Genomic DNA, 13,468 nt, shown 5'->3' on the forward strand with positions numbered 1-13,468 from the left:
TGTCATGCACTCAAATAGTATCTGTTTCATTTGTATTATTGCTAAAATAGTACTGTTGTGTAACCATATTATACAAGGGGAGATATCTAGCTCACTTGTATTATAATCTCTAGCTCGTGTTTAAATGGAGATGAGTGTTCGGACTTGTATGTTCAAGTGAGTTAGGTGGTATTGTGGTGTGGAATGCATTTATGTTGCACTCAAAACTAAATGTAGATTTGTGTTGATTGATTATTACAACTACTAACTTTATAAAAAAGAACAAATAATCTATTTTACTTGCTAGATCAATTTCTTTCATCCCGTTGTTTCTATGGGGTCCATCCCTTTCTTCTCCTCCTCTTCCGGTAAAGGGAGTTTTGTTTGTATATGTATGTTCTCGCTTGAAACCATTTTTTTGACAGAATAGCTTTGCTTATTACTTGCAAACAATATTCTCAGCTAGAAAAACATTTATGCATATCTTTTGATCATAGCAGTGATGCTATACCCAAAAAAGAGCAGGACAAGCATGTATCGACTTGTATAGTTACTACATGCAGACTTGTAGAGACACCAAAGCTCAATCCATAGTCGTGCAGTACAAACGACGTCACTTTTTAACTGAAGACGATTTCTTCCTTGTGGGTTTCAATGACTTATATGACATCTTCAACCTTGATGCCATGAACGTATCGTTATTACGGATCTTCACATTGTAAATCCCTTGAAACTGGATATTCATTAATTAATACCACTAAATCTTGAATCTAACTATTTTCTTATCTGTAGACACTTGATCAAAGAAACAAAGAAGAAGGAGCCCATCAGATTTCTTGACCCTAAGGCCATTTCAGTCTCGGCCATCAAAGTGCATGGCGACTACGCTGTGGACTATGTGGCCAGGACAATAGAATACTATTCCAAAATGAACTACCTATTAGGCGTCCACAATATTGGTGACCATTGGATCTTACTGGTCATTTGCCTCAAGTGTAACTTGGTGTGGTACCTCGACTCATCAAGACCAGTAGGACCAAAAGGCAAACCTGGAGAGCATAATTACATCGCTGTAAAAAGACTCCTCGACGCGTAAGTTCTGCGTGGCTTAGTTTACATATTTAACTTTTCTAATATTCAAATGTTCCCTAATCGATCTCTCTTTATGCAGGGCTTTTGACAAGTACCTTCGAGTTGATCCTAACTACAACGCGAAAGACGGCCGCAGACTGACATACAAGACTGGGTTCACGGTAAATGCTACCAAACAAATTACCAAATGCTCTCTGTTGTTGTTTTTTCTTTTTGATCTAACAGTAAAAAATTTTTCTGCAGTGCTACCAACAACCACTAGACAACGCCTGCGGATTCTATGTCGCGTATAACATGCTCCTAATCACGATCTGAGCAAAGGATATCAAATCTCCCGATGTAAGTTCAATGCAAGATTATTCATAACTAATTTCAGTAATTAGTTTAATTCCATGATAATATGATATTGGTTACACGTCAAATTATGCAAAATTATAAGGCTTGTTTTTTCGACGACGATGCACTCCCGAGGATTCGACAACGGATCTTCAAGTTTATAATGTTTGAAGTCATCAACCCACATGGCGAGTTCCATTATAGAAACCCTAGGCTGTGAGGTCTTATGTAATATAGAGTGATTATAACTTTATAACTTGTGATTTTATGATGAATTGATTAAAAATTTGTAACATTTACAATTCTGTGATGAAGTGAGTTTTTATATAAGTGTGTTTGTTAATATGGATATGGATGCATTGTTGTTGTTTGCAGAGAGAAGATGGCTATCAATTCTTGGCTATGCACCAAGATGCAGCCAGGAAACAGAAGAAACCTACAGGGGGTGAAGTCAATAGTGATGAGTGAAGATCATTACCCGTCACTTATGACCTATATATAAGTTACCTGTCACTGATGTGTTTCTTCCTAGCACATAGGAGACACATATCAGTGATTGGTGAAAACTATTAACTGTCACTTATGACCTATACAAAAGTGATAGGTAATTTTTTCACCCGTTACTTATATGTTCACATAAATAACAGGTAACCCTATATAACCCATCACTGATGTGTTTTTGTCTAATACATAGGAGTCGCGCATCAGTGACGGGTCACTATTACCCGTCACTAATATGATTATTAGTGATGGATCATCATTAATGACTTTTTATTAGTGACGTGTTTAAGCGAATATGTTAAATGATGGTTACCAATCATCACTGATGTATTCTTTTTTCCGTAGTGATGCATTGTTATGTCAAGCTAGCGTGCATTCGACCGCGTCATCGTCCACCTTTGCTTAGGGTCTGGTCGACACCTTTGCTTGCAAGTTACTATGAAGTCTATTCAACTGGTTCAGACAAGTAATCAGGCCAGGTGTTGATGCTAACATGGTTCGGACAAGTCCATGCATCCACACGCGCACGCACAACTGCTGCAGGTCGTCAGGTCAGTCAACTTGCCGGCGTACAAGATGATCAAGTCGCCTGCGCGTGCGGGATAGATCATCCCCGACGTTATTGGAAGCTAGCCAAGCCACGCACTAGGCCGGTGTTGCTCGTCTCGACGCGAGTACGTTATTTTCAGGACAAAAAGAAGCCCCGATCGATCGACGACTGGCGGCGCATGCAGTTCACACGCGGGTGGTGTTGTCCGCTGGGCTGGTGATGACATGCATGCGTGGCAACACAATGGCTCAAGAATGGAATCCAGCACGCGTGGCGCCTACCATATGCATATGCATCAACTGATCACTGCGACAGATTACGTCGACGCGACGTCCCTTGTGCAACCTACTACGTACGTACCAAAGACGACAGCGCCGGATGCGTCTTCGATTGCCCGGCCGGCTAGTGCGGCAATAATCTGGTCGCAACGGCGCATCTCCGGCCCGCCCGACGCATGACCAGGGTTCACAAAACCATTAAAAACCACTCGATATTTACGAAAATCGGTCAATTCAGTCCGCACCGTATTTTGAATTCGACCGGTTTTCGAATTTAAATTCAAAACAATCACAAAAATTCACAAAAAATTCTAAAAATACTAGAAACAATTCAAAGACCTTATGTGAATTTTTTTTCAAAAATAGTATCGTTTGCATCATATTTCATGGAGAGAAAGTTTGAAGAAGAAAGAAAAATACCGAAATGGGCCGTATGAACAGGATGATTTGGCTCATCACGTTAAGGAAAAGCTTAACATACAAACACATATTTTTCTGTGTAGGGTGTATCTTAAGAGGATCTTTAAAATTGGTTTCATTTCATTTAGAATTTTATTAATTTCTCCATAATTTTTACAAAGTTCACAAACATAAAGTGAACATGTTAAGAAACAACACTGTATTCAACTTTTTAATGTTTACCATTATTTTTTCTACATAAAGCATAGTATAATTAAACTAATAAAAGTGGTTTCACTAATTTTGGAGGTGTGATGGGTTAGTTATGAATTAATCTAGTTGCAACACATTTACACAATCATGCATGTTACAATAACTATTTCATGAGTTTATGAATTTTTAAAAGACATAGGATCATGTAAGAAAACTAATAAATTTGGTTTCATAATTTTTGGATTAGCAAAGAATTAACTATGCATTTAACTAGGTTTAGTAAATACATTTTCTCACAGAAATATTCAACTTTTTTATGAGTATAAATACTTTATCATGTAGATCATTTTACAAGGAAACCAACAAAATTTGTTTCACTTAATTTGAAGCTTAGATGAATTAGTTATTAATTTTACAAGGTTGAGCTATTTTTTAAAAAAAACTACGCTGCAATTTGGGAAATGCGCTCGGTAAATCGGTAAATTCGACCACTTTTTAACAAATTCGTTCGAAATGCGTTCAATGTGGAAAATTCGGTCAGTTTTCGGTGTAATTCAATCGGTTTTTGGTTAGATTCGAGTGGTTACCAAATGATCGATTCGGTCGGTTTTTGTTTCTGATTTACAAATTTAACTGAGTGAATTTAGTCAAATCTCACCTAATTTTGAGTGATTTTTCTGATATTCACGAATTTGGGAAATTCACTGAGTAGTGATTTTTGTTCCCAAACGATTTAACCCTACCTGTTGTCCTATCTTCAACAGTTTGGGGTTCAGTCGGGCTCACAGTCCAATGGAAGATTTGGGTTCCGGCAACCAAAAGTTCTTCCAATCACGGGAAGAAAATATCAGCAGGGCGAAGCCAGTGAGCCCACCTTGTGCATTGGCACCAGGTATAAATTTTATTTACTAGTATATTGACTCATAATCACCTTTTGTGCCTCACGGTTTATTCAGCTCGTGCATCAGGGCTGCAGGACGCACTATGGGCCATCTGACCATCAATTCTTGGCGCAAACAGTTAAGCAGTTAGTATGATAATACCTCAAAACAGGTTATCACATACAAAATTTAAACTCTATTATAAACAAGTATGAGTTCGCCTTAAAAAATACCTATAATATCGAGCATATTACAGACGGTTATAACTCTGTCTGTAATAGAGTTACACACGTACAAGTCTAAAAAGACATGCGTCTCAATTATAGTTATATATATGTCAATTTTACAATACACACAGACATATTTTTTTTTGAAAAACCATCTGTATATATTAAGAGTCACAGACGGACTTTAAGAAAATCCGTCTGTATAAAGTGTCACCGACGGATTTTCCTGAAAAACTATCTGTGTGACCCTTTCCTTCTGAGAAACTATTTTGCTTTCTATCTGCCTTCATGATATAGTATGCATCATAAATATTACATGCAAATTTACATAATAACATCATACAAATATATATCATACATGCATTTGTTGATCTATATCACACAGATAATCCCTAAACGCTTGCGCCTAAAATCGATGTTCCTCTCTGTCATATGTGTGAACACAACGACAACGATGTTAGGGGAGGAATTTTAGCTCTAGGAGGGGGTTCATTGTCGTCGGGCTTTAGAGGGAGGGCCTGGGGTGGTAAGCCAACCAAGTGGTAGTGGTAGATGTGGGGTGAGACGGTGAGATGGCACAGACACAAACAACGGATGCCCCTTGGTTGGGGAGGGTTGAGGTGGAGGCGACAATGTCGCTGGGTTAGCACGGGAGTGGCCGGTGATGGTATGGACACTGCCGGAGACGAAGGCAGACTAACTGCAGATTGGAAAAAAGGTTGTGAGCCGTTGGCTGAGAAAAGATAACAAAACAGGCGGTTGAAAATTAGCACTCCCTTATTGCCAGACCAGCCCAGTGGCGGCCCAACTTACACAGACGTAACTGCGCAGTGGCTGCGGCCACCGCCCGTCCACGAGGCCTCTCTAGCCTTCTGGTCCGGTCTCGAATAGGCCGGGAAGGGACAGAGGAAGGACAGCGCAACACACCAGCCATGGAGGCGAGCAGCAGCCGGAGCCAGAGCGGGAGCGGGAGCGCCAACCTGAAGCGCCGCAGGGGCGTCAGTGCCAGCGCAGGCTCCGGTTCGATGGCACAGTCGCTGAACGACGACATCCTCCGCTCCGCCTTCTCCCGCCTGGACGACCACTTCGATCTTGCCCGCTGCTCCGCCGTCTGCAACTCATGGTCCGGCGCTCCCCCGCACACCTCACATCTCTCCCCCTTTTCCCCTCAATTATTCTACTGCTTGCTCGAATTAGCAGCCGGTCCCTTCATTTTATGCTCTCGTATTTCTAGAAAAAATTTACAATGGTCTCAGAGGAACTTGAGCTATCTATTTTTTGGATCAGATAGTCTACATTAGTTAGAATACTATCTATTATTTAGAGGTAGTATGAGTAGTATATGAGAGTAGTATATGTAGTATAAGGGTATTTTTGGAAAAAAAAAATAGCATGTTAGTTATATCGTGCAAATTTATAGGTTTAATGTTTAGACTGATCTGAATGTTGATTATTTGGTTGAACGATTATTTAGGAATTAGGTATAAAAAAAATTGCAGTGCCCTTTAATAGTATGGTAGGTAAATATTAATACTACTGTCGTAATTACAGAAATGTTCAATCACATAGACGGTCAGATTAAATTTATACTATCTCTTACCTACAGGTAGTATAAACCACCGTAAAAGAGCTCTATTTCTATTGTGTGGCCAAGCTTAGTTCTTGATCTGCGCCTGCTTGTTTGCGTTCACGTTTTGACATGTCCATGAGTTTCGTCTAATTGGAGGTCAGGATGAACACTAGAAATCAGCGTTTAATTTCATTTGGTTGTGTCTGTGCTAGTTCTTTGTTCTTGGGAAAAAAAACTTACTTTTGGTGGTAGGACGGTACCAATTTCATCAGGGAAGCTGAGAAATCGTAGAGACTACTCCTGCAAACGGAAATTTGAACTGAGCCCCTGCACGTTGGACAACTTTAGTTGGAAACAGGAAAGTAGACCATCTTTTCTATAACCCTATCTAATAGTAATCCATATCCAACATTTGGAAGCTTTTTATTATATACATGTGAGCTATCTTTTAACATACTTGCAAACTAGTAGGGTTATACATCTTTCATCCGCTAGGGGATATTGTATATAACCAAAGCTTGGACCAGAAGTACAGGATTGTTCTTTAGTTGTTGATTCTTCTAGGCACATTTTTTTCCGTAGAAAAGTAGGACATGTGGCCAGACAGGCAGGGAGGTGGTGAGCATAGACTGGAAGTAGAGATGATTGTGGCCTCATTGGAAACAACAACTGTGGTATCTTAGAAATCTTTTTAGCTTGGGTATTTTTCAGATTATGCGTGTGAGGTTGCACTTTATGTACATACGCTTAGATGTTCTTTCAAAGCATCATCAACATAACTTCTAAACTGGCTGAGTTGGTGTTTCCAATAGTTGTGTTATCCAAACTACTGAACCAACTTATTATAGTTGAAAGTTGAAACTGCTTTGTTTTACAATTTTAAACCACATCATGTCTTTTTTCTAACAAAGTGCGAACTTCTTTTTACCTACTATAAAATGATTTCAATGGTCTGTGAAGATTGTAGGTTTGACTAGCTCCCAGCTTTGCATATGGAGACGCAGTGAACCAAGAAGCATATTTCAATCTGGTGGAGCCTCATTCAATCATGGGTTATGCATGAGGTGAGGAGACTGGTTTTAATTGCTTGACCTGGCATTGGTAATTACAAGATTGGTGTTACCCACTACCCACCTAATACTATTTTTTTTGAGTTGTGCTTGAAAGCATGCAATTGCACTAGGAGTCATGCATAAGCTTGTGCATGTCCCACCATTATTTGCTTAGCCTAGAAATCTTTTTTATTTTTATTTGTGTGTGCAGTTACGCTGATCCAGAGGTTGTAATTGGTTGTGAGGATGGTCGAGCCTTTGTATATGATATGTACAGCAGGAGTTGCTCAAGCATTTATCAGTAAGTATAAGTTAATCAAGTAGCATAGCATGTGAATAAGGTGTCTTTCCTGCTTTTTTTTCAGTTCTTCCTTTTAGATTGTTAGTTTTTATGTTCGCAAGTACAAGTTCACTTCACTAGGAATTCTGAGTTGATCACTGGAATGACCGCGAAGATATAGATTTGATCAATTTTGAAAGTTTAAACTGCGAGCCTTATTTGCCATACCATTATAGTAGAGAAAAGCCAAATAGTTGTAAGATTAATGAAAACAAAGGAATCATCGTAGTTCTTCATAAAAAATATCCATTTTGAAGTTAATTTATAGTTCAGAATTGTGAAGTAGTGTGTTCTGGAATTGATGCCTGTTTAATACGTGCAATACAGGCTTCACTCTTCTCCTGTGACATGCTTGACAATAACAGATGACCAGCTGATTGTTGGTGGTTCTACATTTGGAAATGTAGCTATTGCAGATCAAACCTCAGGGCAGAAGTTAGGTGTTCTGAAGTCAGCTTTTGCACCACTAGGAAAGCATTCGACATTTCGACTAATTGCCAACCATAAGCATGGTCAACTTCCATTTGTTGATGACCGATGAGGATGAGTAATGACTAGATTTTCCACACCCAAATAAGATGGAACTTTTAGAGAGGAAGCATTTAAGGTCTTCCTTCTAGCTGGCCCTGATCCAGTAGAGGTTAACTTGAAAATTTCTAAGTTGCTTCTGTCTTATTAGCTAGTCCATTCCCTTTTCTCATTTCAAGATTACAGCTGAACTTTTCTGATTATTGACCATTAATAGAAGGTCAAGATTTTCCATCACAAGATGTGATTTATTAACAGGTAAAATGTATTTTTGTGGCTAGACATTGAGTTTATGATTGAAACATATACCATTTTGCTCTTGCCTTCCTATTCAACATCGCTAATGTCCCAAAATTGGAACGAGAGAGAGAGAGAGAGAGCTATCAACCTATGTTGTTTCTATTTTTTTTTTAATAATTGTTCTAGATTTATAATCAAAACTCAAAGGACATTGATGCTGGATGGTTGAATAACAGCCTAATCTAATGATATATTCTACTCCCTCTGATCCCATATATAAGTCCATTAGGATATCAACACGGTCTCCAACATGTCACTTTGACTAATAATATCTATAAAATTATATTATTTTAAATAGAAAGAGTTATTGTAATGGTCGTTGTTTATTGGAGGGAGGAGAGGAGAGGGATGGCGACCATGGAGGTCGCCGGCGGCTATGGTGGGCGGCGGTTAGGGTTTGGCCGCAAGGAGGCAGTGGTGTGAGAGAGAAGGCGAGGGTCGGCCAGGCGCTTGAACGGTAAGAAGGGTTTCCCTTCTAATTCTTGCTTATATTTTTATTAATGATTTGCCTCTCTTTATATAGAGAGAGGCTAACTTGGTCCCTAAGTAATCTATTACAATTGAAAAGTAATGGAAAATCCTAATCTACTTAATCGCCAAGAAACGGCGTGGACCCGGCCGATGCTACAGTATGCGTGGTGCTGTTCAAATCGGTGAACAGTGCCCGCGACTGGGCTTTTGGGCTGGTCGGTCTTATTGGGCCATGGGCTAGATCTTGACCATGACATTTCTCCCTCCTTTCACTTGCAGCTCGTCCTCGAGCTGCTAATTGGGGAAAACTCCGCATGCTGCAAGGTGGGGGCCATGGTTGAAGCCCAAGGAAGCCCTATGTTGAAGAGCGAGTTCTGCTCCCATGCGGCTCCCTGGCGTGACGAGGCAGTGCCGGAGATGGTTGATGAACTCCATTCGCCTTGCTTTGATGTTGACGTCGGTGGCCTTGAGTCAAAGGAGTATGTATATTATTGTTGTGCCATTGATGTTGACGAAGAAGAGATACATGGCGATGAGCTCGGAGAACACATGAATTATGGTGACGACGTCCTTGGAGATGTCGTAGAATCCCTTGAAGATGATTGCAGTGTAGTACTCCCTTGTATCCACGTGCATCCTTATCTTGCCCATTGGAAGATTTCTGCAAGACAGAGTTAATGTGTTCCTTCTAGATGTTGATATCTGTCATGCACTGGTAGTCCATCACATGCTGGGCAGGGGAATTGAAGATCATGCATGCAACATACGATCATCCTAGTTCCCATGGGAACGAGGCAAGCAGGTAGGCGATGAGGATCATCCCAAGAGTGGCGAAGGTCCTGAAGATGAAGGATGGTGCGGTGCTGACCATCTGGACGACGGAGGCCTGGAATTGTATGCTGCACCCCTTATGAAGGTGATCCTCGTGGTCACTTGATAGGTCACACAATGCGGGGTCATTGTTGTTGGAGTTGCTGCTGACGAAGGTAAAGCCCGTGCAATTCCAGTCTCTTACTGCATCATGGTTGCCAATGGGGACGCCAGCCAACTTGTCGACTGTAGATATGGCAAACAGTCCTATCGTGAACATCGAGGCGTTGGCGACACCACTCGGATTTGTCCCTTGAAGATCCGCTATGCGCTCCTCCTGAGCATTGTCATTGATCGTGACAGGGCCTCCTTCCCTGGGCAATGTCGAGGGCAGCAGGTGCAGCGTCGGAACCTATTGTGAGGAAGCCGCTGATGGAGGATGTCACTTGGATTTTGACGGTTGGCGTTGATTGGGGTGTGTGGCCTTGTCGAGCGTGGAGAGTTAGTGTAGAACGCTCAAAGATTAAGTTGTCGACAACAGGATGTGCGCGGTCATTGATCTTGGTCAACTGCAGTAGAAGAGGATAGTCGATCGACCCAACACGAAGGACACGTGTTGTCCTAGCCAGGGAAAAAGCACGCCTGGAGGACACCTAGTGTTGTTGGGATGGTGCTTGGTTGCTCCGCCGTTGTTGAGGTAGAAGCGGCGGTGTTGTGGAACATGGAGATAGTTGCGACCTTGGAGCCTTCCCTCGCTATTGAAGGCAAGGTAGTCGGGGAGGGGTACTGCATGTAGCCGTTGTAGAAGGATGTGAACAGCGACGCACGGAACGACAAACCTGAGGGTGTAGAGGACTCGTCATCGAGGGAGATGGTCGACAAGCGAAGGCGAGTGGTTGCTGTCGAGGTGTAGGTGGTGGCCTGAGAATTGACCCGATCACTTGGGGTGGAGGAGGTCGGATCAGGCGGCTGGTCCGCACCACTGGGTACGGAAGCCATCGTCGGATCAACGTCGCTGTAGGGTCATTTGGTGCCGAGCTCGAAGGTTTCCCACCGAAAGACTTGCAGATTGGTGGTGGTTCAGTGGCATTAAATGCCCTGGGGCCTCCTGCCCTGAGCGTGAACTCCTGGTCGGCCGCGAATGACGAACGAGGGTCCGCGGCTGTTGAAGCACCAGGAGCCCTGGTGAGGGACTCCATGACCGCGGACACCGTAAAATCCTATGTAGCGGCCGTGTTCCTCCTGAACACTATGGGTTGCCATAATAATAGGTTCTGCATTGTGCGTGATTTGACCATCTGCAGAGAAAATTTTTGGGTTATGGGAGAGAGCAGATGGTACGGCAGAACCTGTGGAAAGGAAGTCTCCGGTCACATCCTCCGTAGATTCTAGAAAAGTATTTGAGACAGTGTCGTGCGTGTCGGAGGAGATGTCGTGGAGGACAGTGTCGATCGGAGTGGCATGGGTACTGTTCACGGAGCAGAGGAGTCGTCGTCAGGCACTCCTAGGGAGACATAGGCATCACCGCTTGGCGTCAAGATAGGATGGAAGACCCGTGTAGAGGGGACGCCAATGTTTGATGTGTAGGCGATGTTGCTGGAGTGTTCATCTGGCAGGACGATGGTTGTCGGCGGTGAAGCAGCTGAAGATGCGTTGATGATCGACAGTGTGGTGGCAGGTGGTGGGATGAAGAAAGCATCCATCGAGGCGGCACAGTTACCATGCTGCAGATCATCCTTGTTGGTACAGGCATCTGAGGCTGGCGGTTTGCACGGTAAGGGGAAATAAAGTTTAGGTTCCTCCTTTGGATCCCGAGGGCCGTTGAGGGCGGCGAATAATTCAGCAAATCATTGTCGGTGTTCTTGGCGGTATTCCTCAAGTTGCTGACACAGTTCAACCCATGATGGCGTAGTATCGGAGACGAGTGGAGCATGAAGATCGAAGGAAATCGGGGTGGCATGGGTACTGTTCACGGACGGAATAGTGACACGGTACTGCACATAGGATGAACAGTGTCATATGTACTGTTTACGTGGCGGGTAGTGCCTTGGATACTGTTCACATGAGGAACAGCCCTGCGTTTGTTGTTGTCGAGGTCGATGCAGCCCTTCGTGATTGCATCTGTACATATAGATTTTGAGTTGACTGCATGATCGATCCACCACCATTCGAAGTATGGTGGTGGATGCGGACCGCCCAGCAGAATCCACATCTAGATCGAGGCAGCAAATTGAGAAGAAACGTGTTCGCCAGGTTGCCCCAGATGCCCGGCTGGATAACATCCCTAGACGCTTGCGCCCTCAGATCACCAGCCTGTCGCTTGGCATGAAGAAAATTGTGACCACACATGGCGAAAACTACATCAGGGTCTGGAAGTTTCGCCCGAAAAGTCTGTAAAACGGTCGCGCTAAGTTTAAGCTAGTTATCTTTTTATTATTATTATTATTTGCAAAAGGTGTAAGCTAGTTATCTGGAAGCCCACTGTTTGTAACCCCGCAAAAAAATAAGATGGTGTGGCACATGTATCCTGTAATAATATCCTGAAAACATAGCTTGATGTGATGTTCCTCTTAAGGTGTCTGAATCAGCAAGATTACGGTCTATGGATCAAGATTTACTTTGATATCGTTGTAGAAAAGACGTTTGTAATTGGTTAAGTACCTGGCTTTATCATAATTGAACAACATATCCTTATCATGGCGTTTGTTTCTAAGTTTGACTGTGTTTGATTTGGGCAAAATTGCCTTAGCGCCACCAAATGTCGCAGCCTGTGATTGTATCAAACGTCCCCAAACCGATTATTTGTTGATGGACACTGCAAATTTGCGTTTATTTGCAAGAACATGGTGTCTACTGAGATATTATTTCTCTGGAAGGATGGAAAGAGGAGCACCAAAAGATGATCTTGAGTTTAGTTGGGGTGGTTCTCAGACCATTTCCAAGCCCAAAGGCAAGACTTTCATGTCTTCTTCTAAATTTCAAAATAGTGATGTTTTAACCGGCGATGTATGTTTTAATAAAAAGAAATAACCATTCATAGCCCGATTAGCTAATTATTTGATATTAGAGTGTGGTTCAGTAAATAGCACAAATTTTTAAAGAAGCCATTTTGCTGTAAATTTTGAGTCCAAACAAAGGGACCGCGCATGCACCCTATCCAACCTCTTGTAATTAAAGTCAAATCGTTTTCAATGATGTCAGCATGCTCTAACAGATCTTCCTTTTTTATCCTACTCATAGTATTACTTCAAATATCATAACTTTCTCGTATAATATCCATTTTTAGTTTTGTTTGCATCATTACGTCCTATATGACGAGATTAATAAAATGAGACCCATATTGAATATGTTTTGATGAGATATTTTTCTCCTAGCAAGTCATATACAAAATTAGTAGCAACTTATGTATAAGTTACTTGAAAGTCACATATGATAAGTTTATTGAAGAAGTTGAGTTGATAATAAGTTGCTAGTAGAAACCTAGCAATTTTGATGAAAGTTGAGTACGAACTTCTATTGGAACCGAGTAGCAACCAACTACTTCGAGTTGTAAATTTGAAAAAAAAAAATCAGTAGCAACTCCCTCCTAAGAAAGTAGCAATTCACGGTGTGTGTGTATATATATATATATGTATATGTATATATATATATATATGTATATGTATATGTATATATGTAGCACCTTTCTAGTTAATCCAAACAACTTGACTGTGTGTAAACTTATATTTAGTATCAAACTTACGTGGAGACTATGTCACAACTTCGGTGAATATTTAGTAACAATTATATAAGGTAGCAATTTTAGTAAATATTTTGTACCATCTTATGTGGAGACTTTTATAGCAATTTCTGACGTGTAACCAACTTTAGTAAATATATATTGTGTAACATCGTGCATTAGATTTTCCGCAAACAAAGAGATGCCTGACTTACAGATGGCG

At 41.6% G+C, this 13,468-nt stretch overlaps 1 protein-coding gene across 1 annotated transcript; it reads left to right on the plus strand.

The window, feature by feature from the left end:
- The first annotated feature begins 5,316 nt into the window (after nucleotides 1–5,316).
- LOC133900269 (F-box/WD-40 repeat-containing protein At3g52030-like) lies at nucleotides 5,317–12,216 on the plus strand. Its single transcript, XM_062341375.1, has 8 exons — nucleotides 5,317–5,659; nucleotides 6,738–6,763; nucleotides 6,987–7,090; nucleotides 7,290–7,379; nucleotides 7,746–7,956; nucleotides 8,997–9,196; nucleotides 11,144–11,292; nucleotides 11,683–12,216. The coding sequence occupies exons 1-8, from the start codon at nucleotides 5,389–5,391 to the stop codon at nucleotides 11,922–11,924; spliced, it is 1,293 nt and encodes a 430-aa protein (XP_062197359.1). The 5' UTR covers nucleotides 5,317–5,388; the 3' UTR covers nucleotides 11,925–12,216.
- Nucleotides 12,217–13,468: the final 1,252 nt, after the last annotated feature.

The sequence above is a fragment of the Phragmites australis genome, chromosome 19 (genome assembly GCF_958298935.1).
Source record: "Phragmites australis chromosome 19, lpPhrAust1.1, whole genome shotgun sequence".
Classification (NCBI taxonomy): Eukaryota; Viridiplantae; Streptophyta; class Magnoliopsida; order Poales; family Poaceae; genus Phragmites; species Phragmites australis.